Source organism: Molossus molossus, unplaced genomic scaffold, assembly GCF_014108415.1.
Source record: "Molossus molossus isolate mMolMol1 unplaced genomic scaffold, mMolMol1.p scaffold_m16_p_9, whole genome shotgun sequence".
Taxonomy (NCBI): Eukaryota; Metazoa; Chordata; class Mammalia; order Chiroptera; family Molossidae; genus Molossus; species Molossus molossus.
Window position 1 is genome coordinate 9,928,820 of NW_023425403.1, and position 24,078 is coordinate 9,952,897.

The window sequence follows — 24,078 nt, forward strand, 5'->3', positions numbered from 1 at the left end:
TCGGAACTTCCCACCATCCAAACTGATGACTTGTGTGTTTCTGGGATTTCCGATTTAATACTTTCAGACCACAGTTGACAGCAGGTCACTGAAACCACAGGAATCAAAACTGGGGCGAGGGGCGGTAGTGATGGGCTGTGCCGGCCCCCATCACCGCGGGAGGCGCGGAGCCAGCCTCCCAGGACGCACGAGCAGGTGCCCCGCCGTTGTGCTGCGGCTGCCTGGGGCGAGGGGCGGTAGTGATGGGCTGTGCCGGGCCCCATCACCGCGGGAGGCGCGGAGCCAGCCTCCCAGGACGCACGAGCAGGTGCCCCCCGTCCTGCTGCGGCTGCCTGGGGCGAGGGGCGGTAGTGATGGGCTGTGCCGGGCCCCATCACCGCGGGAGGCGCGGGGCCAGCCTCCCAGGAGCCAGGAGCAGGTGCCCCGCCGTCGTGCTGCCGCTGCCCGGCCCCTGCAGCGCAGGGCGGAGGCCGGGAGGCCGTGCAGGTCCTCAAGCACGAGCCGGTCCTTGGACTCCAGGCTGGCCTGCCCCTCCCAACAACTCCCCATCGTATAGTTGAAGTGCTCCAGGCCGAGCGGAATCATTTTCTTAAATTGGCACAAATAATGCGGCAGGCCACACATGACCCCCTTTGCCTGAGTCCCACGCCGATGCTCCTTCCACCTACCACACAGGCGCTCTGGGTCCCACGGGCCTCCCGCCCAGCTAACACCTGAAGATGCTGACTGGTCCGACTCTGGGCAAGTCACGGCTCAGGACATGATCCGTGCACACGGGCATTTCACACACACACTAATACGGACGTGGGAACGATTCCTGGTTGTGGAATTTCCGGTCGAACACCTATGGGGTTTGGATAGATATTCTTAAAGTGTCTGTCATCAGGGTTGTATCGATTTACACTCAAAACTTTTGTAAGAGAGAACGGGTTTCCTCACTCCTTTAGAAATGAAAGGCGTTACCGAACTTCTCAGTCTTTGCCAATCTCTCAGAGAAAATAGAATCTTAATCACAACTTTATCTTACATTTCCTTTTCTGAAATTGTCACACACTGTGCTCATTTTTCTATTAAGTTGTTCTTTTTCTTGATAATTTCCAAGAGCTTTATATATGTAATATGCACACAGAAAGTTTGTTTATCTTATTAATGGAATTTTTTTCCATGCAGAATTTTTTTTTTCTTTTATGTCATCAAACAGCATTTTCTCTATAGCTTCAGAGTTAAGGAAGCTTGTCTTATCCTGAAATTATACATTTATGAATCTCCAACATTTCCTTTTTCCCGCTCTATCTGGAAGTTCCTTTGATGTAAAAAGTGTGAGACAGGAATGTCTTTCCTTTTCTTCCTCCTAGGTGGCACCTAATTGTCCTAACACCGTTTATTGAAGGTACCATGGTTTAGAGCTATCATATATCAAATTCCTATACATATTCAGGTCGATGGAAGTGGATGCCAGCACCTTATCACTTTCATTCTTGTACTTGAATTATGTAGAAGTAATCTCATTTTATCACCCTTCTTTTTCAATATTTTTTTTTCCCTAGCAATTCTAGTATGCTTAGTTTTCCTTAAGAACTTCAAAATAAGTTTTGTTTGGTTTTGTATAAAAACCCAGCTGTAATCATGGGGATTGCCTTACATTTATAGAAAATTTTAGGGTGACTATGTCATTCTATCAATTTTTTTTTGCACTTGCTCAGGTCAACACTGTTTGATGCATGTCTCTCTCTCCCACACCAAGTCTGGTCCGTCAGCAAATCCCGTTAGCAGTTCTCAGTGTATGCCCCAAACCGGTGACTTCTCACCGTCTTCCACCTGCCCTAGCTCAAGCCTTCGTTAGTTTTCACTCGCGATTCTGCAGAAGCTTCCTGACTGCTCCGCCTCTTGCTTCGGCCTATTCTCAACACAGAAGCCATCAAACATAAGTCAGACCACCTCACTCTGCTCCAGGCCTCTGTGTAACAATACCACTTAGCCATGAGAAAGAAGTCCTGCCCCTTGTAACATGGACGAACCTTGCGGGCTTTATGCGGAGTGAAGTTAAGTCAAAGGCAAATACACGTTGGGGCAAAAGTAGGTTTACAGTTGTGAGTACATAAAACAGAATTTACTCTTGTATTATTTTCCATATGAACAACTGTAAACCTCCCCTCCCCCCTATTATATGATCTCACCTATATGTGGAATCTAAGAAAGCCAAATTCACAGAAACAGAAAGTAGATGCATGGCTGCTGGGGCAGGGGGTACAAACGTCCAGCTGTGAATTCTGGGATATGATTTAACTCTATGTAGTATATACTTGAAATTCGCTGAGAGTAGATCCTAAATGTTCTTACCACACAAAAAAGTAATCATGTGAGGTGATGGAGATGCTAACTAGTCATAGTGTGGGAATCATTCCAGAAGATATAAGCATCAGATTTTCAGGTTAAACTTACCACAGTGTTATTATGTCAATTATATCTTAATACAGCTGCGGGGGGGGGGGGGGGGTGTTAGAGGCTTTCCATCTTACAAAGAAAGAAAAACACTTGCAGTGAGATCTGAAGGTGAGAGCCCTGTGACCATCGGAGGGAAAGTCCCAGGTGGAGGCAGGAACGTGGTGGGGTCAGGAGCTGAGGCCACAGACAGCGCAGACCACCCACCAGGTCTTGTGGGCCAGTTTAAAGCTACAAATTGTTGCCATTACCTTTGTGGAGAAGGAATCAGCAGAAGTGTGGGAGAAAAATGATCTTTTTATATGTAAAGACTTGTAGGACTAGTTGATTCTAAGACCAAGGATATGTACCACTTTGATGAAAATAAAAAATTAATAAGGAATTTAAAAATGTTGGCATACAAAAGAAAGAGAGAAAAACTAAGGGAAATTTTTAACAGAAGGCATTTGTCAGCATGTAGTGGGAGTTGAGTTTTTCTTGAGCAGATGGCTGGACACTGTTATAGCCAAACTCCATGATTTTTCAGTTCTCTCCAAGATTCTAAGTAACTGACATCAACTTAAAAGTGTCTGTGAGCAGCCTCTGGAAGGCAAGGAATATTTAGTGTATTCAGCATTTATCAAGGGCAATGCTACACTGACACATTCTAGATCTACTGATCTTTAGAGCAACAGAACAGCGAAGGAAACGAAGGAAATGGTTTCAGCAGTTTCTAATTCCTTTCACTTTCATGTTTGAAAAAATCATACTATTGGGTAGAATTTTTAAAAAGTGATTTTTAAGCCTGGCCAGTGTGGCTCAGTGGATTGAACATCATTCCATGCACCGAGAGGTCGCCGGTTTGATTCCTGGCCAGAGCACATACCCCAGTTGCAGGTTTGATCCCCAGTGGGGGGTATGCGGGAGGCAGCCGATTGATATTTCTCTCATCAATATTTCTCTCTTCCGCTCTCCCTTCCTCTCTAAAAAAAATAAATGAAAACAAAACACAAAATGTGGTTTTAAGAATGCAAAGTAGATAGTAAAAAGAATATAGACACTAGCCCTGGCTGTTTTGCTGCTCAGTGGTTATAGCATTGGCCTGATGACTGAAGGTCAAGGGCAAGTACCTGGGCTGCAGGTTCAATCCCAGCCCTGGTCAGTGTCCTGCGGGAGGCAACCAATCAATGCGTCTCTCTCACCTCGTTTCTCCTCTCTCCCCCTCCCTTCCACTGTATCTTTAAAAAAAAATCAATGGAAAAATATCCTCGGGTGAGGATTAACAACAGAATGTAGCTATTAATAAAATGTCTGCTTCCAATGAAACCTCAGTAGGATTATATTACCCAAATACAAGGGTCCAAGCCCTAGCATGTTCCTTCCCCACTGGTGTGGCAGTCATTCCGAGAACGTACTACCTCTGTGAAAACAAGGGTTCAGTTCACCTTGCGCGGAGCAGGGGAGCCAAGCCCTGGAGCGGCCAAGGGAGGTCTTCGTCCGCCCACAGGAAGGCGTGTCTGCTGGAGCCCCACAGTGGAGGCGAACCTTTCTCCGGGTCCCTCTCTGTACTCAAAAACTGCCCTATTCAACCTTTCACGGTTAACTTTTAAGCACTTCATTATGAGGCAAAAATATTTTCTCCCTGTAAACAGTCTCCTTTGATGAGTCGGAGTCTCTTTTGTTAATAAAGGAAGAATACCGCGCAGAGAGGGGCTGTCCCTTCAAGTATTGCCCGTGTCCCAACAGGCCAAACCTTTGTGGAAGCCACAGAAGGGGCCTGATAGCTCCTGCAGGCCTGAGAAGCCCGAGGCATCGCGCGAAGCTGCCCAGACGCCCCAGGAGAACGGAGAGATGGGCAGTGACAATATGTTTCATTGCCACATCTGACGCGCATGACAATTTAATTTGGGAACTGGATGTCTATAGGACACCCAGGAGGACAATAATTATTCCTCTAGAAATGATGGGATAATTGGACTAGTTTTCATATTTTGTGTTCTTTTCAGTAAGAAATTAAAGATATTAGAATTACTTATTTATTCAGGCATTAACTCTTATATGTTCTCTTCAGTTCTTCAAATAAGCAAAACCTGTCAGGCAAGGATTTTTGTTATTACAGATGCCAAAGGACCCTACTCAGAAGCAAATGCTTGCTCCTCTCCCGTTACACTATGCAATGAAGCTTTACTGAACTGGTCTTCAGGAAAAATGCAAAACCAGCCATTAAGATTCCTGATACTTCAAACGGCACATACTGTATTTTTAAAAAATGGTCTTCAACTCGGCTGGAGTGGCTCAGTGGACGGAGCGTCGCCCCATGGACTGAGAGGTCCTGGTTCGATTCCCGGTCAGGGCACATGCCTGGGGTTTCAGGCTCGATCCTGTAGGGGGAGTGCAGGAGGCAGCTGATAAAAGTCTCTCTCTCCCTTCCTCTCTCTAAAAAAATCAGTAAAAACATATTTTAAAAAATGTTCTTCAAATAAAATGTGTTCCTGGCTGATGTGGCTCAGTGGCTGAGCGTCGACCCAGGCACCAAGAGGTTGCTGGTTCGAATCCTGGTCAGGACACATGCCCAGGTTGTGGGCCCGACCCCTGGTGGGGGGCATGCAGGAAGCAGCCAATCGATGTTCTCTCTCATCTATGTTTCTATTTCTCCCTCTCACTTCCTCTCTCTGTAAAATCAATAAAGGAAAAAAAAATGTGTTCCATCTTTTGTATGCTTTGATCAATGGCTTTCAAACCCTTTTCACCATTACTCACTCTAAGAAATCAATTTTACATCACACACACACACACACACACACACACACCCTCACAGCATGCAGGATACACTGTTTTCTTTTCAATCTCCTCTTCCATTCCACTAAAAAAATGTTGGTCAAGTCCCTCAGTGATCCCTTCACACAGGGATCACAAACTGCAGGCTGACAAATACTTTAGATCATACATACGTCACTTCCTTGTTACGCTGTCACATAACCAAAAACACACAAGGTCCAGGGGGGCACATCTGCAGTGCTGAGCAGAGCTCTGTGAAGGCTCCAATCACCCACCTAATCTCAAATATTGGGGCCTGTGGAGAAAGGATGTGGAAGGACTGAGATGCTAACGCGATGATCAAAACAAGAGCAAGTCCAAATGCTGACTTCATCCCACTGGGGTGTTTATACGCTTTGCAAGCAATGCTTTATCTGTAACTAATTTCGACTGCTTTAGTCTTCATTTTGAGAAGTTGTATTTGGTTCTTTTCCAAATCTATTTGATCCTTTTAATAGTTTGTTGTTCCTTACTCAGTTTCTCCCGAGTAAGTGAGTCCCTATCCCTGGGGCACTCACTCCTCTGAATGTCTTCCGGGCGGGGCTCACAGCGCCCCGCTCCCGTGCACTGCGGGTTCCGACTGCGGATCCAGTCAGTTCTTCTAGGGCTACTCCGTGGTCACACCTACATGGCCCAGAGGCTCTACCTACTTGGTGCCAGTTTAAACTAAAATCCTGGCTTGAGGTCTTCCCCCTCAGATGGCCCACACAGGGAGAAATTTGGGGTGAAACCCAAGTGAGGGGTAACATGTTACAAGTGGTCAGGAGAGTACATGTATGTAATATTTACATTTTACCCCTCCATCAAGCAACAACGTTCAAAACAGAAACGGTTCCTCAGGGTCCCCACGGGAGGCCAGTTAGCCCCCAGCACGGTGGTGGCGGTGTGTGTGACCCTTACCCTGGACCCAGCCTGGACTGACCTCCTGTCTTCTGGGACCCCTGCAGCTCGAAAACAAAAGTTGTCCTTAACCTTTAGGTTCCAACTTTCATTTAATTTTTCAGACTGGGTACTCTTTACCTTCTTGCCAGCTCATTTAAAAAATATTTTTTAATCCGACAGTTTGAACAGTTTCTAGTAAGAGGGTACACACCTTGCCCCGTAAGACTACGTAGGTTCATTAAAATCAACAATTCTCCCTCAAGTCACTTGAAATAAAATGCAGAAAAACCATTGTGTGTAATTCAGATTTTATTGCTTATTAATTATGCCATTTCCATACAATGTTAAGTAAACAGAGTTTGAGAAAATATACTTGGGAGTGTTGCGCAGTGATGGCAATATCGATGAGAATGTTCAAGTGTTTCACAAAAGGTAGTAAGAGGCATCGCTGCCACCATCGCCTCCCGGAATTTGTACATTTCATATAAAAAGAGTAAAAACAATTCATTGGCATTTTACTAGCATTATTCTTTGTGATCTGTGAACCATAATAAGACTGAACAGTTTCAGACTCTTCAGAGCAAAGCAAAGTGTTTTCTTCCACTAGCAGATATAGCAATTTGTTTCTTCAAAAAAGAGGCAAATCAATACAACAAAAAGTACACACAGCCCCCAAAGTTGGCATATTTCAGTAGCCCTAAATTTTAATGTTTCTCTCTATCATATTATTTCAAGAAATAAAATGCGACTCAGCTTTTTAAAATGAGATTAAATTTCTTCACCATAATTATACTTACTTTATAATTCCAATGATTTCACCTAAGCCAATGCAACCAAGTAAAAACCAAGCATACAGCTCAGTCAGACTGCTCTTATGCTAAGAAAATGTCTTTAAAACTCGGTTGTTCTTTAACACTCAGACCCAAGCTGCACAGGTGTAACTGAGGCACCAACAACCTCCCCTTCCAGACACCACAGCAGTAGTTCTAAAAAGCAGGTTTAAAACTGGGGAGCAGAAACAGAATCACTGTAAATCACACCAAGACATCAACAACTCCCTGGTTAAACGGAACTAATAGCTTCCTCTAGTAATCATTAAAAAAACAAAACAAAATATCAAGCATGTACTACAGTTCAGCATTTGAAATACTTCTGTCTATTATTACAAAGATGCTCGGGCTAAGAAATACATTTGAATACTTGAAACAAAACATGAAATGTGGCATTATGTTAAATCATTTAGAAGACCTCAGTTACCAAACAACTAAAGATATACAATAGCAGATAAATAGAAATTTATTAAGACCATTGTCTCCAACAATACAAAAATTAAATATTAAGGCATCTTTTACTCCCATCTCAGTAATACAACAAACAGAAATGTTTTAAATAGGAACCAGCACTTCTATTCCGATGCTTTCTAATGTATTTGGCAGATTCGTTTTTACATTCTCCATTCCACACACCATGGAAGCCTTCCTGATCCAAACCAAGAGAAAAGCATAAACAAATATTCATTTATTAAAGAGAAGCAGTTCATCCTTGGGTGGGGAGGACTACAAAGAATATTATGTGTAAAGGTCAAATACCAGGATTTAAATTTCTCTGGCGCAATTTATGCCTCAGTAATTAAGAGAAAGAAGAGATGAACACTTTAGTAAGACAAGAAGCCTATTAATATGGATCATGCTGAGGAATAATTGTTCACTCAGTACTTATTCCCCTGGGACAGGAGTTTTGGAAAAGGGCTTCATATTTCTTTTTAAAAAAATGATCACATTCACTGAAGATCATATAAATTAACATCAATTACTTATTATCCTCTGTATTTGTCCAGTGACAAGCTCAAAAGGCTTCCAAAGTATACTAAACAGTAACATTTTCACCTTTTATTTTAAGGCAAGTTTGTGAAAATAATTTAATACAACCAAATCTCCTCATGAACTTTTAGCTTAAAACATTTTTACGTAAGAAACATACAAAAAAACCGTTTTATAAAAAGCCACCTCGATACCAGCAGAGCGAGGACTGTGAGCCCAGTTGACTTGTTAAAGGGCGCTCTTCCCGTGTTTCGAATTCCAAGCGCTATTCATCATCTTTCGAGCCAGTTTTGCTCAACTACAAAGAGAGGTAAGAGGAACAGTCAACAAGTTTAAGCTATCACATTGAGTTCCTTCTTTCTACTTCCTGTCAAAGGCAAACATTGACAGCTACTAGAATAAGCGACAACAAGGTTTGATAACTTAAACCGCCCCCAGCTGTCAGCATATCTAATTACACTGAAAATGGGATTCTCTGCAAAAATAACCCCAACAGAACAAAGGGGTGGGGGATCCCCCAAAGCTTTCCAAAACAGTAAACTGGAACCAAGAATATACAAAAGGTGCCATTTATAAAATGAATGCTACCTTCTACTTTTGTCTTCTATTACAAACAATAAGTTCTTTCTTTTTTAACTTCTAAAGTATTTGCTTCGGTAAAAAATGTAAGGTTTATCATCTTAATCAGACAAAATTTAAAAATTAAATTTATTGGGGTGACATTGGTTCACAAAACCATACAGGTTTCAAAAGTACAACTCAACAAAACATCATCTGCACACTGCATCGTGTGCCCATCACCCTAAGCATTAATCAGACAATTCTTAAAGTGCAATTATGAAAATGCGATAGAAATCTTAAATTGCAATTTTTTTTTAATGATAAAAATCTATAGCCTGGATTGGCTTAATGGGGGTGGCAGGTGGGTAGATAAAATCAGCAAAGAATACAAAAATAATTAGGACTAGAATAAAGACTCAGCGACTAGAAAATTCCTATTGAACCCAAACTCCAAGAGCCCCAGAGAAAGTGGGAAGCAGTGAAAAGCAGAACCTCAGGACAGTGGTTCTCAAATATTTTGGCCCTAAGGCCTCTTTCACTCTTAAATACCGAGCATACCAGAGTTTTTGGTTTTTTAAATTAGGTTAATACCTATTGCATTTGAAATTAAAACAGAAAAACTTAATTCATGTAATAACAATAAACTCATTGTAACTCAATATTTTTTAAATGAAACACTACATTTTTAAAAACAAACTAAAATAAAGCATATTTACATTTCTGCAAACCTCCCCCAAAAGAAGACAGCTGGGTTCTCAATAATCTGTTTCCAGAATAAGGCAGGTATAACGGAAGACAGCTATACGAACACAGTACAAGTCCTAAGAACAGAGTTAATAAAAATGCACATACATAGATCCCAAACCCATATACTACCTTAGAAAATTCTGGAAAACACAAGCATCTAAAAACGTACATTCTATCAGTGCTCTAACGGAAGAATATTAGTGATGGCATCACCACGCCGCCTGGTAAACGCCACCGTACACCCATGAGGCTGAGTAAAAGGGCAAACACCACCTTAATGTTGTGATGCAGACACTTTTGAGGTCTCCAGAACCTCCCAGGGGCTCAGTGGCCACACCTGGACACCACTAGCTTGGGGTGATGGAATTCTGAGTCCAAACCGTGTCAATGTGGTAACCTCCTTTTTAAAAACATCTCCCATCTCCCAAGAGTGATGAATTATTTAAATTTTACATTCTGTTATAGCTTGAAATTCTAATTTGCATTAGCAAGGACTCTCTTAAAAGCGCACAAGAGTTCTGGAGCTAGGGAAGGCGAAGCTCTTTGCCTTTAGGTTGATCAGGTTATTCTGCTCACTCACCGCAGGGATCTGCTGCGTGGAAAAGATGCAGCTCAACCTGGGACTGAACCTGCAGCCCAGGCATGTGCCCTGACCGGGAATCAAACCCACCACCCTCTGGTGTACAGGACATGCTCCAACTGAGCCACACCAGCCAGGGCATGGAGCATTTTAAGGAAAGAACAGACTTGGCTGGCGAGATGCTCACGAGCACACCTGGGACGACAGGAAGATTCGTCAGGCAGGGGCTGGAGTGATGCGAGAACACCAGAGGAGCTTCCCCCACAGACACAACCTGGGGACAGTCAGCCTCTTGCCCAAGAAGGCGAGAAGTTCTGTTTCTTTATTTTCTTTTCGAAAATTATTTGTTTGTTTGTTTATTTATTTATTTATTATTGTTATTTTTTAATCCTCACCTGAGGATATTTTTCTTTTTATCTTCAGGTAGAGAGAGAAATATCGACGTGAGAGGGACACATAGACTGGCTGCCTCACGAATGACCCTGACCAGGGCCAGGGACGAACTGCAACCGAGGTATGTGCCTTGGCTGGAATTGAACCCAGGACTCATTGGTCTGCAGGCCGATGCTCTACCACTGAGCCAAACTGGTCAGGGCTGTTTATTTTCAGTGTAGCTCATGACTTCCTACTCCCAGGTAGTATTTTTGTACTAGATTCTAGAATCACAAAGATCATTTAAAAAAGTTTTTATAGAAAAGGCATCCCATGGCCCAAACAGCTGACTTTAAAATAAACTTAAAGAAAATACTGCTTGTGCCCTGGCCAGTTTGGCTTGGTGGATAGAGCATCGGCCCGTGCACCAAAGGGTTGTGGGTTTGATTTCCGGTCAAGGGCATGTAGCTGGGTTGCAGGTTCGATCCCCAGCTCTTGTCCAGGTTGTGCAGGAGGCAACCAATCGATGTACCTCTCTCACATCTGTCTGTCTCTCTCTCTCCCCCTTCCTCCCTCTCTTCCACTCTATCTAAAAAAAATCAATGGAAAAGTATCTTCAGGTGAGGATTAAAAACCAAAAAAGAATATACTGCTTATAAATTACCCATATTTGTAGGTCAGGTCATCACTAAAATCCTAATCTTAAACTCCTGTTGGATATTAATTACTTCTGACAGTTCTGGTGCTAATCGGCATGCAAAACTCACTTCATGCAGTCCTACAAAGAGAATGAACTTACTGTGTTAAGTATCAGTTTAATACATTTGAACCTACAATTCATCCAGAAAATACTGAGTAGTCACCAGAAAAATTCAAAATGGAAAGTAAACAATTTTAAACAACAAAAACAGAAAATCTTTCTTGATAATGATGAGAAACTACAACTAGGGTCTGACCTAAATAAAATACTTAATTTCTACTAAGAAATCAAAGCATTTCTTTCCATGACTTATTTCCTCGATTTCCATATCATCACTCCTTCAGAGTACTAGTTAAGCATGTCCATTCTAAGATGTACTTACATAAACAGTCATACTTCATTGTAGTTATAAATACTTACATGCTGAGTGCAAAAAAGGAAACAGATATCCCAGCGAAATCCAGGGGTGGACGGGGAGAAAATGGAAAATAAAAATTTCATTATTCGATGGCAATAGTCATCACGATTTTTTGAAGACTGGAATGTAAGTATTGTATACCTTCACCACATCAACCCAGTTCCAGCCTCGAGGGAGTTCTCCTTTGTGATCTAGAGGAGAAAATAATACTAACTTTATTTTTAAGACCAATCAGTAATTTTTAAATTATTAATAGTTGAATAAATAAGATTTATACACTATTTTATTCAAGAAACAAATAAAAATGTAAATGACACATTACTAAATTGAACAGTCTACCATTTTGACCAAGAGCACTGTTTTCCTAGGCGTACTTGCCAAGTATTTCAGGTGTACCCCTTTGCCAGTCCCCTAATTTCACTCAAGACGAAACCTAATTATCAAGGATTAGATATAGAGATGACCTGGTAGTGCTAGGAAGAGAAACTGATCAAGTTATCAGTTTCATGCACTTGTACACAGACTTGACTGCTTTTACAACGTCACTGCTTATTTAAGTAAGCAGCTGTATTTACTGTTTCATGTGTTAGTGCTTCACACTAGGAAGCTTGACTCAGGCATTTGGCTTCAAGATTAAGAAGCTTGGTCAACTTATCATTAATTAACTTCTGTGCTCTGATAAAATATACATTATTTAATCTTACAGTTAAAAAAAATGTTTTTATTGTTTTAGAGAGAGAGAGAGAGAGAGAAACATTCACAGGAGAGAGAAACTACTGCACACCCCCTACTGGGGATGAAGCCTGAAACCCAGGCATGTGCCCCGATAGGGAATTGAACCAGGACCTCTCAGTCCATGAGACGGTCCACACTCAATCCACTGAGCCACACTGGCCGGGCAAGCTGAGGATTTTAAAACAGGGCGTTAATCTGTTGGGAGTGCTTGAAAAGAAGCTTAACTTTGTATAAGAATTTAAAATTTACAAAGTAAAAGAATTTCATTCTTTTAACAGAATATTCAAATGTAAGAAATAGTTCAGTAAATAAATACAACCTAAAATATTTTCAATTTAAAATGGCTTGATTTCCTTTATGCTTGATATATCTGTAGGTCTCATTTTATAAAACGTTCAAAATCTGTATTCGAAACAAATACATTAATTTTATAGCAAGGGAAACAAAAACTAACTCCATGATTCTTATAGGAGAGAAGCAGTATTACTGGAGCTCAATTTTAGATGCTAATGGCTCTTTGCTCCTTCATGCCAAGAAGAATCTTCTCCCTCCGATTACAGTTGTGAGGGGCATGGAGGCAGAGCACCAGTCCTGGGAACTAAGCCTTACCCACAGAGCCATCCGTGACTGTCTCCCTACAGTTCTACTTAGAACGCAAGCTCCAAGTCCAAAGTCCTATACCATACTCACAGGAAGACAGTGACTTTTGGGTGGGCATCAAGAAGATGGAGGTAGGGAGGTATTGCTACAAAGGAATGATCAGAGGTCTCCATGGACAAAAGTAACAGGTAATGAACAGATGCTAAACATTCCAAAAGTGATAAACCGAAACTGTAGAAAACAGACTGGAACAGCTAACGGTTCACGGCTTCAGTTGTTGATGCTGAACCTTAGTGCTGCTCTGACTGTGGTATGATGGACTCCCAGGCTTTATTTTACAAACCATTAACATTTCAAAAATGTATTTTGAGGGTCAATACAGGATTGCTATCTTTTTATTCTGCCACAGGCATTAAACAAAACATAGACAATCAAACAACTACTAATACCATTTTATAAAACAAAGGGCATTATTTTAAACCCCCTCACCAAAGTAAAAGGGTCAGTTCTTCTCAATAAAGAGCAGCTGGTAACCTCACCCCAGTAACACACACATACGGACGTAAGGATAAATGTATACAGGCATGGGATCATCCTCATTTCCTTAACCAGGGAAAAGGTTTACACACTGATAGCAATCTGTAATGTTTTGGGTTAAATAAAGAAAAGGGGTGGCCCTGGATGGTTTGGCTCAGCAGCTAGAGTGTCAGCCTGCGGACCAGAGTCCTAGGTTCAATTTCCGCTAAGGGCATGTACCTCGATTGCAGTTTGTCCCCGGCCCTGGTTGGGGTCGTGTGGATGGCAACCAGTCAATGTGTCTCTCTCACATTGATGTTTCTCTCCCTCTCTTCCCCTCCCTCTCCCTTCCGCTCTGTCTGAAGATAAATGCAAAAATGTTCTTGGGTGAGGATAAAAAAAAAAAAAGGGGTAAAATATTAACTGGAGTTTATAAAACTCTTCTAAAGGTCCATACTAAATGATTCTGGTTTAAGTCACACAAAAATTTTATTCTTAAGTTTTATTGTTGTATAAATAAGTCAACTATAGACACAAACATTAAAATATTTATTTTGCTAAGATCTAATGGTGTAGCAGACTTCATTTCATATGAAAGCTCTATTTGAAAAAGTTTTCAATAATACACATATCTGCCACCACGGTAAACAGAGGAAAACCCCACACATCCAGAGAGGGCACCGGCAGGACACGCGTTTGTACACTATTCGGTGTTCCGGAGTCAGGCCTCCTTTAGAGCTATTCTGCCGTCCACCTACCTTCTTCTCAAATGGTTCTCTCTTGTGAAGTAGAAAATATTTTCAATACACATCTGTGACCTGACATTGTCTCTGACCCAAATGGAAACACACTTATTAAGTACTCACGTCACACTAAAAGGCAACGCAAGACGTGAGAAAAGGAAAAAAATGAACACAAACCTGTTTTATCTGCCAGCTTACGTTTCTGGGCTTTTGAAAGTTGTTCTCTTTTGTCTTTCTTCTTACTTGATGGGGCTATATTAGGAGTTTCCACTGAGATGATATTGCTTATTGGTGTCTAGAAAAAAAAAATTCTTAGACCCATGCCTTAAAACTTATTGAATTACCTCAATATGGCCACATCCTGAAAGGGGTTGATAATGTTTAGATTTGTGAATTAAAAGAAACCTGCGCTGTTATGTTCATTTATTACTTCAGGAGAACTTGGCACATTGGTGTCACTCTTGTAAAAGTTCACACTGAGACACAACATTAGCAGTTGTACCACTAGGTCCCTCCGAAGGGTCCGAGACCAGCATTATGCTGAAGCTGTGAAGTTCCAAGGTCGTTTCCCAATTTAATTTGCTATCATTTGGAAGTTTAAATACATCTTCAGAAAAATCACATGTGCCTACTTAGATTATCCTGTTTCTCTGAAGAAATGAAGGAAATCCTTGAAATACGGGGTGGGCAAAAGTAAGTTTACAGTTGTGAGTACGTGACAGTTTATTCTTGTGTTACTATTTCCTATTTACTGTTACTATTGGCATTACCACTGTAAGCCTCCTTCTGCCCACCCCTGTATTTCGGTTCACATAGCCCGAGTTTACGATAGGCAAAATTTAAAATGCTTCCCAGGCACAAGCATCGCTACAGATGTCGCACATTCATCCTCCCTTGATCCCCACTACAGTCTCGTAAGGCAGATACCATTATAACTGCCACTTCACAGATGAAGAAACAGCACAGTGAGATCCAAAACCTACCCAAAGTGCCCCAGTGAGTATGCTGGGAGGGGCTGAACCCACATGGTCTGGCCCCCAGTCCTGGGCCACAGCCCCCACTCTCACTGCTCCTCCGGCTGCCTCTCCGTGTTCTGTGCCCCACTGGGAACGTGGGAGCCAGACCACTCAAGTGCAGGCCAAGGCCTTTGCTGTCAAAGTGTGCAGCTTGGCTCACAGACCAAACTCAGCGCTGACCACAGGAAGTCTGTAGCGCGGGCCATGGTGCAAAGGGCTAATGCACAGACGCTCATGGTCGTGACAGATGCTTCTTTCCTAAAGTAATTCTAGAAAAAGTAGACACTTTTCCAATTTAGTAAAATGCCCTTAAGCTGCAATACTTTCAGATTGAACGGTGGCAAGACTATTTATAATAAAATCATCTGCATAAAAATTTTTATACATATTTTAGCTCTACATAAAAAATTCTCTTTTTGAGCTTTATGAGATTAAATAAACTAGAAAAATATGGTTTTGGTGGGCATATGAAGTAGTCTAGTCTTATAGGAAGGGCAAAATCTAGAGAGTATAATTTAATTTTTAAAATTACATAGAAGCTAAGAAATCTAAAATTCATTGTTCTTATTTAACTCAGATGTAACTCACTTGAAACTAACACAAAGTCTCCTTCCAATTAAAAACTAACAACTAGTAAAAATGAATTACTAACAGAAAAATCAAAATAATAAAAAAATCTGGCAAAAAACGAACCGCACACTCACCGTAGAATTGACAGGATGGTGATTCTCCATGAACTGCTCCTTGTTGTCCTTGGCATATTCGAACAGCGTGTAGGTCATAGCGGTGCCGAGATTAACTTCCACTGCTTCCTGTAACTTGGCTAATATGCTCTGCTTTACAGCTGAGGATCTACAATGCACAAGAAATATACTGCTAAGAGAAAAGCAAAAGAGTATTAAAAAAAAAACCCAATGAAAATAAAACACTACTCACATGGTGTTATTAAAGAAAGCGTTCATAGATATTATTGGAGGTGTCTGTGGATATGTTTCTGTCCATGAAATCTCTATTAAGAAGGCTTTGGGATCACCATTTTCACCTATCTGAAGAAAAGGGAAATCTTAGATTTGTAAAAGTGATACAAGGACCGAATATTAAATTATAATCTTCAAAACGAATACTTTCCAATGCTCATGATCAGGTCAGAAATGTAAGTTTGAAAAGTTTAGGGGTACAGTCTAAGACCCAGCAGGGGGTGAAAGCAATGTAGAGTCTGACTTTTAACTCATTCCTAGTATATTTTAACAGCTTTAGCTGATGTCCATGGCCTGTCTCTCTGACCAGCCCTCCAGCTCTTTCCAGTACCAAGACTATGCTTTTATTTCATCAAAGTTTTCTGAGGATAAATAAAACATCAACTGTGGGGACTGAGAGTGGACAAAAATAATAATCCACAAACCTGAAACATCTCATCTTTGTCTTGAGTTTTCCAATAGCTAAATCATAAGGGGCATTAAGAACAAGTAAAGTGATGTGCATTAGCACAATCCCAAGAGACTTGAAAATGAAATGTAAAATTTAGGAAAAAAGGGAAAAAGCAAGATGAGGAAACATAATACTTTAGGCTGGACAGGCAACTCCTGAATAATTTTTTTCTTTTAATTTTTTTTCTCTTTATAGATTTTAATGAAAAAGGAAGAAAGAGGAAGAGAGAGATAGAAACATTGATGAGAGAGAACATCAACTGGCTGCCTCCTGCATGGCCCCCACTGGGGATTTGGCCCACAAGCTGGGCATGTGCCCTGACCAGGAATTGAATGGGTAACCTCTTGGTGCATGGGTGGATGTTCAACCACTGCTGGCTGGGCAATTTTTTTTTCTTTTTATTTATTTATTTTTAATCCAGGTATAACTGACCTATAACATTGTATTCGTTTCAGGTGCCTAACAATGATTCAATATTTGTACATATTGTGAAATGATCACCACAATAAGTCTAGTTAACATCTGTCACCATACCTAGTTATACTTTTTTTCCCTTGTTATGAGAACTACTAAGATCTACTCTCTCAGCGACTTCCAAATATGTAATACAGTACCATTAATTATAGTCACCATGCTGTACCTGACCTCCAGCCCATGACTTATTTATAATTGAAGGTGTGTACCCTTGGACTCTCTTCACTTTACGTTTCTTTTGTTCTCCTGAACTTTTTATTTTGAAAAATTTTAATCTTATAGAGAAACTGGAATAGAACAATAAACATTCCCTGATGCGTATTGTATTTTACTCTACTTTCTCCTTCTTCCTCTCCCTTACAGAATCACTCCCCTTTCCAATTATTTGTGAGACTTTTTTCCTTTGGTTTTTGTGGAACCATTTGAAAGTAAACTGCAGACACCATGAAATGTTCTCAAATATTTATGATAAAGTATCCTAACAATAAGGATGTTCTCCTCTATAACCACAATACCTTTATGACATCCAAGATATTCAATACCGATAAAAAAATATAATCTAATTCATAATCCTTAGTAAAAGTTCCCCAATCATATCTAGTGTCTTATAGTAAACTGCCTCTTCAAACCACAAATCCATAATCCATTGAGGATCATGGATTATATGTGGTTGTCAAATCTCTTTATTCTGCTTTCATTTAGAACAGTCTCCAGTCCTCTTCCCTGCCTTTTTTCCCTCACTTTTATTTTATTATTATTATTTTTAATCCTCACCCAAGGATTTTTTTCCCTTTATCTTCAGATAGAGTGTGTGTGTGTGTGTGTGGGGGGGGGTGCACATCGACTGGTTGCCTTCTGCATGACCCTGACCAAGGCCAGGGAGTGAACCTCAACCAAGGTACATGCCCTTGATCAGAACTGAACCCACAACTCTTTGGTCCGTGGGCTGACACTAACTGCTGAGCCAAACTGGCCAGGGCTCCTCTGCCTTTTATATGTCTTTTGTGACAAAAAGAATCGAGGCCAGGTTTCTTGTATACTATCCCCAGATCAGGACTGTCTGGTGGTTTCCTCTGTTCAGATTCAGATTAAATGGTTTTGGTGTGGACAATTGCCATAGCAACATATCTGGAGGCAGGTAAGATCGTCTGGCATCACCACTTGTGACAACATCCACGTCTGACCACTTGGTCAAGCTGATGTTCTCCAGATTTCTTCGACGTAAAGGTATCCTTTTCATTTTGTAATTAAGGAGTAATCTGTGGCGCGATACTATCAACTTGTGTGTATCTTGTTTCTCAACAACTTTCACCTACGGTTTTAGCATACATTAATGAGCCCAGTGATTGTCTGAAACAATCATCACCCTGGTGGCTGCAAAATGGTGATTTTCAAATAAAACTATGAAATGATTCATAAATCAGTATCTCGTTCATGCACAGGGCTATGCTAATCTCTTCTGTAATATTTTTAGTATATGTGCTGCTTTTTAAAATTATTATTTTTTTAATCCTCACCTGAGGATATTTTTCCACTTATCCTCAGATAGAGTGGGAGGGAGGGAGGGAGAAAGAGAGAGAGAAAGAGAAACATCAATGTGATAGAGACACATTGCCTGGTTGCCTCCCTCATGACCCCGACCAGGGCTGGCGACCGAACCACAACCAAGGTATGTGCCCTTGACCAGAATCGAACCTGGGACACTCTGGTCCATGGGTGGACGCTCCAATTGCTGAGCCAAACCAGACAGGGCTTAAATAACTATTTTTAAACATCAGCAATACAATTAAAAAATTTTTCACCTCAAATTGTTGTTTGATTCACTTTTATTTCCTGATGATTAATTTTTATATCCACCCCTCCCCCTCAATCACACCCCATACCAATACAAGATGGGGCTTGAGAATCATGTCAAATAAACACAGGGATCTGTTGACACACCTGTATAATTTGATACCTGCATAATGGCCATCATCATTTTATGCTTGTATTTTAGTGTCTGCCATGACGAAGTAACCGCTTGAGCTAACGCCGACTTGTATGCTTGTATTTTATTTAAATTAGAGATCATTAAAAAGTAACAAAAGTTACTTGCTTTATGCAATCACTAAGTCCTTACTTCAGGTGCATGTAGAAACCACTGCCAACCCTCCCTGTGCTAGGTACCAAAGACAACAAAGATGGAGACAAAACCATTCCTGTCTTCAGGGGAGATAGACATCCAGATAAAGCACTAAACTGCAGGATGACTAGAAGTTCGAAAGTGGCAGAACAAAGTATGACGAAACGGGCAATGGTCAATTCTGCTTTGAAGTTAGGGGAGAGAGAGAACACCGCCTAAATATGTCACAGAGGAGGCCTGAGTCAGGCGTCAAAGGAGAAGGATGGCCGATGGATTCGAGCTGAGGGAAGAGCAAATGATGTGTCCAAAGCACAGTATTAAAGAACACGCACGGAAACACTGAACAAGCCATTATGTCGAATGGATGGCAGTGGCTGGGAAAGTCTGGAGAGGCAATTTGAATCAAACAAAAGGGCCTGAGTGTCAACATAGGGATTTAACCCTCAGCCTACAGGCGAGAGAAACATGGCGAAACCTTCAAAACAAAGGAATGGGGTACCTAACTGTGCGTTTAGAGGGCTAACCAGCAGTCTGTGGGAGGACTGCCGCGCTGCATGGACAGGAAGCTGCAGGAAGCTCTGCAAAGGGGGGATCATTCAGGAGGCCACTTAGCTGTACAGGAACCCAGGGACTGGACCAGGACACAGCCAGAACTGCACCCCCGGTCATCTGACACCCAACACACCATCTCTGAACCCCGAGTTTCATTCCCCTTAAATGCACCTTATGGGTCACATCAGAGTGTCCATGCTACAGGACACACACGTCCTACAACATCTTGCACGCTGCGCTCAACAAAGAACTGTTGTTAACACAGACACTTGGGAAAGTGCAGGGGAAGCTCAATCTTCCATTTGCTGCGGGGATGGCAGCCGTGGTTGGGAAATCTGGGGAGCAGTTAGAGACAAAGAGAAAGGCCCAGGACTTCACTCCATGATCAACTTTGGCTATTACAAGTCTCTTTTTTTGTTACCTGCATGGAGATGGTGTGAGGACTGTTGAACTTGAAAAAGAACTGAGGAGAGCTGAGAAGAGAGGGGAGAGTCCAAAGGAGGTAACCATAAGAATGCACTTCCTGTGATAGTCTACAATACTCATGTATAAGGGTCGTTTCTCATACAACTTATTTTAAATAGTGACAATGTCAACAACCATAAATCTTTCACAAAAAAACCTTTCCTATACCATTATTATTTATAACCATTTGAAGAAATGGTTTATATTATTTGTTTATGAAACAGTGGTACTGTTTCATGATGAAAACAGGGTAATGAGCAATTTCCAAGTTAGAGAAAAATCGACATTTCACATATGTAAAAAGTATTCAGCTCTGCCTGGTTTGGTTCAGTGGTTAGAGTGTCGGCCCGTGGACCAGAGAGACCCAGGTTCGGTTCCTGCTAAGGGCACGTACCTCAGTTGCAGTTTGTCCCTGGCCCTGATTGGGGTTGTGTGGGTGGCAGCCAGTCGATATGTCTCTCTCACATCGATGTTTCCCTCTCTCTCTTCCTCCCGCTCTATCTGAAGACAAATACAAAAATATCCTCGGGTTAGTATTAAAAAAAAAAATATTCATACAGAATTAAGAAAATATCAACTTATCAACTTTTCTTGACTATATCATAAGGTAATAAAAAATAGTAGACTTGGAATAGAGACCTAGATTTTCATCCTAATATTTATCAATATCAGCTACAGGAGCTTGGGAATTTTTGACTGAGAAAAGTTATCTTTCAGATTACAAAGTAAAACCACATAATTGAATAGGTTTTTTTTCATCTGTAACATTTTATAATTCTGGTACAATAAAAGCAAGTTTATGTTAGTTTTTAAAAGTTTCTGAATTACATTTTCAAGAGTTAAAAATAACTGATGTCATGGTGATATGTCTTCAGAAAATCCAAAGACATAAGAAATCCAAACCACTAAATTTGAAAACAAAATCAGCATTTTTAGCAACATTTAATCTTTTCCAGCAAAGTAGGAAATGCTCCTACTCATGCTACATCTTACCCTATATTGAAATGAAACTGGACTTAATTCCCGGAAACTTTCATCTCCTTCATATATAGAACGCAACGCCTCCAGTTCCATCTGAAAGAAATGAATCAAATGTGTTTTGTTTAGTGGTATAAATGGATCAGAAATAGAGTCTTTACTTTCTGATTCAAGCCCACTCAACTATGTAAAACTTGACTAACTTATCTGGTCTTAGATGTTTAAAATATACATAAATATACCAACACATCACAATAATACTGATACTAATACTTCAAAACTATGTGCCAGGCACTGCGAAGCAGTTTACAGTGTATTATTTCACTTAATTCTCACATCAATCCTGTGAAGAAAATCTCACTATTTCTCCTTCATACCAGGGGGGAAATACAATTTGGTTTAAAGCAACTCCAGAGCACACTCAGCCAGAGTGTGAGAAAACATTACTTATATATCTTATATTTGCAAAACTTGAAAAGACACTTAAGGACAACAAAAATAACTGAAAAAATGATATAAAAAGGTTGACAAGGATCTACCCATGATGGGAAAAAGGACTGTAAGAGAAAATGTAACTAATAATCCTTGCCTGGAAATATTTCTTAAAACACTGTGGCTTGCAGATGAGAAGACTCAATTGCTGTTGTGATTACTGAACACCTGAGAAGAGAAGCAAGGAAAGACTGCACTTGGACACACAGTTCAGCTTTCAAAAAATGCATGCCATGAAATTTACAAACAAAAGATGGGTGAATCTGATTTTTGTGGACAAAATTTTAGAACAGATTATTAAAGAAAGTGTTTGTGAGGACCTGGAAGAGTAAGCAGTAGTTCTTAAGACCTAGCAAGCATATGAAAAACAAGATCTATGGAAACGCTTCTTAGAGAGGGTAGCTTTGTTGGTACATTCGGGAAAGGCATGAAACAGTCCACCTGGATCACAGTGAGGCTCCACAGATTTCCCTCGCTCCTTTTACAGAAATTCAAAGTGGATTCGAGAATAACCGAGAAGTGTTGGAGCACTGTCCCAAACACCAAAAAGTGGTGGGCTCGATTCCCGATCAGGACACATACGCAGGTTGCAGGTTTGGGTCCCTGGTCAGGATGTGAGCGAGAGGCAGCCGATCGATGCTCTTACATTGATGTTTCTCTCTTTCTCTCTGTCTCCCTTTCTCTCTCTAAATATCAATAATTAAAAAAAAAAAAAGAATACCTGAAAAGATTAGATTGGAACAAACTTACTCAAAATATAGTGCTACTCTTTCGGTCCACAATCCTTTCCTATATTTTAATTAATGACCTACCTGGACTGGAACAAAAGTAGAAGACAGGCTTGCCAAATTTGTGGATGACAATGAAATGGGACAGTGAATCATGCTAGTGGCAGAACAAGAATTCAAAAAGCCCTTGCAAAATAGTCTAACAAGATGAAACTTAACAGGCTCAAGTCCTTTGATACCTAAACATACAAGTAGAAGGTGAAAGACCAACCACCTTGCATAAAGCACTTAAGGGGTTTTAGTCCACAGTAAATCTAACGTTAGAGAACTGTGATGCCACCATTTAAAACAGGATGTAAACAAATTTACAATCTGACCACAAACACAGGATTCCAGGAGAATGAAAAAAAAAAAAAAAAGGACATGGAGAAAAGCTAAAAAAACCCCCACACCGTTTAGTATGAGAAGAGAAGGGAGGTCTGGGACATGGGGCAGGAAACCTGTCTTCAAAGATCTGGAAAAATCAGTCATGTGGAAGAAGAACGAAATGTTCTTGTTAAAGATGGAGATCCCTGTGCCCCACCACAGGAATCCTGATTCAGTAGATCTGGGGCAGCTGCATGCCTCTGTTTTTCTAGCAACCACCCAAACTGTTCCAAGGCCGTGGTCCACGGATGGCCCAGACTTTGAGAAACACTACCCTGTGCTCCATGCTTCACACTAAGAACTCTTCATGTCTTGGCTTAGAAACTAACCTGGAAAGAATATTTCAGAAGAGATCCAGATACCAATTAGCTTGTTGGATTTTGGGTCCTTTAAAGGTTAACTTAAATTCAGAGATTCTGTGTAAAAGTGCTCACTTTCAAGCAATATATTCTAAATGAATAGGGAACTATACTCGTTGTCTAGGCAACTCCGATTCTGGTCCTGATTGTAACCAGCGCAGCGCGGGGACCATCCCTTTACCTTAGTAGACCTTCTCCTCCTTCGTCCACATTTCAAAATCAGAAGTTTCCGCTCGAGATGACACACCCCCTTCAACTTGATGTATACTCAAAATAGACAACTATCAGATGGATAAGTAACTCCACCAAACAATACTAGTGTCATTATTTCCCGCCATCAGAAATTTAACTTAATTGCCCTCCCTCCATGCCAACAGAATTAAAATTTAAAGGTGGTCAGAGTCTCATCAGCAATAACTCGGTTAACAAGCGCTAACTGAACAACACACGGGATTTAAGGCGACCCAAATCCACCAAGGACACGCATTCTAGCGATTAAGGAGACCTGGGGCGACCCCGGAACGACGAAAACTGACAACTGGGGGGTGGGGTGGGGGACGAGAGGGGAGAGGTGGACACACGCCTGGCCTCTGCTCGCAGGGCACCGGTCAACCCGGGGCACCCAGCCAGGCTCTGTCCCTGCCGGGGCGAGCGCCTCTGCTCGCAGGGCACCGGTCACCCTGGGGCACCCAGCCAGGCTCTGTCCCTGCCGGGGCGAGCGCACGTGCGGGGCGGTTTGTCAGGGCGCCGGGTCTCACCTGAGCCCGGGGCGCGGGGGCAGCCGGCTTCCCTCCCTCGGGGCTGGGCACCGCGCCTGCGCGGGAAAAGGGGCGTGCAGCCCCGGGACTCACCTCCTGGTCTTCGTTGGCACTCATCGCGCGGGTTGCAGGGCGCCTCCCGGGCAGACGGCGTTAGTCTACGAGGAGAAAGCGCGATTAGGGGTCCCGAGGCCGGTGCGCCCCTGCTCCGCCCCTCGGCTGCGGGAGGCACCCTTCGCACCGCAGACGACAGTCACGCGCACCACTGGCCCACGGGCAGCGTGAAGCCGCCTATTGAAGAGCTGTGGGCGCGGAGCCCGGGGCCATGGCAGGCAGGGAGCCCGTGTCTGGGGAGAGACAGCAGAGCA

At 41.8% G+C, this 24,078-nt stretch overlaps 1 protein-coding gene across 1 annotated transcript; it reads right to left on the bottom strand.

Annotated features, from left to right (window-relative positions):
• Positions 1-6,411: 6,411 nt before the first annotated feature.
• On the bottom strand, positions 6,412-24,066 carry RWDD4 (RWD domain containing 4). Its single transcript, XM_036250591.1, has 8 exons — positions 23,804-24,066; positions 20,963-21,043; positions 15,865-15,974; positions 15,633-15,780; positions 14,090-14,207; positions 11,460-11,509; positions 11,321-11,323; positions 6,412-8,238 (listed from the first exon to the last, which is right to left on the bottom strand). Exons 1-8 carry the CDS (start codon positions 23,825-23,827, stop codon positions 8,206-8,208), a joined length of 567 nt encoding a protein of 188 aa, XP_036106484.1. The 5' UTR covers positions 23,828-24,066; the 3' UTR covers positions 6,412-8,205.
• Between the last annotated feature and the right edge of the window lie 12 nt (positions 24,067-24,078).

What these genes read in the sequence shown, in the direction of transcription:
- RWDD4 (XM_036250591.1), bottom strand. Translation starts at nt 23,827, where the DNA reads ATGAGTGCCAACGAAGACCAGGAG. An exon ending in CAGTTTCATTTCAATATAGG is followed by an intron (nt 15,975 to 20,962) that starts GTAAGATGTAGC and finishes CCTTTTCTTCAG; the next exon opens with ATAGGTGAAAATGGTGATCC. An exon ending in TAAGCTGGCAGATAAAACAG is followed by an intron (nt 11,510 to 14,089) that starts GTTTGTGTTCAT and finishes TTTCTCCTCTAG; the next exon opens with ATCACAAAGGAGAACTCCCT.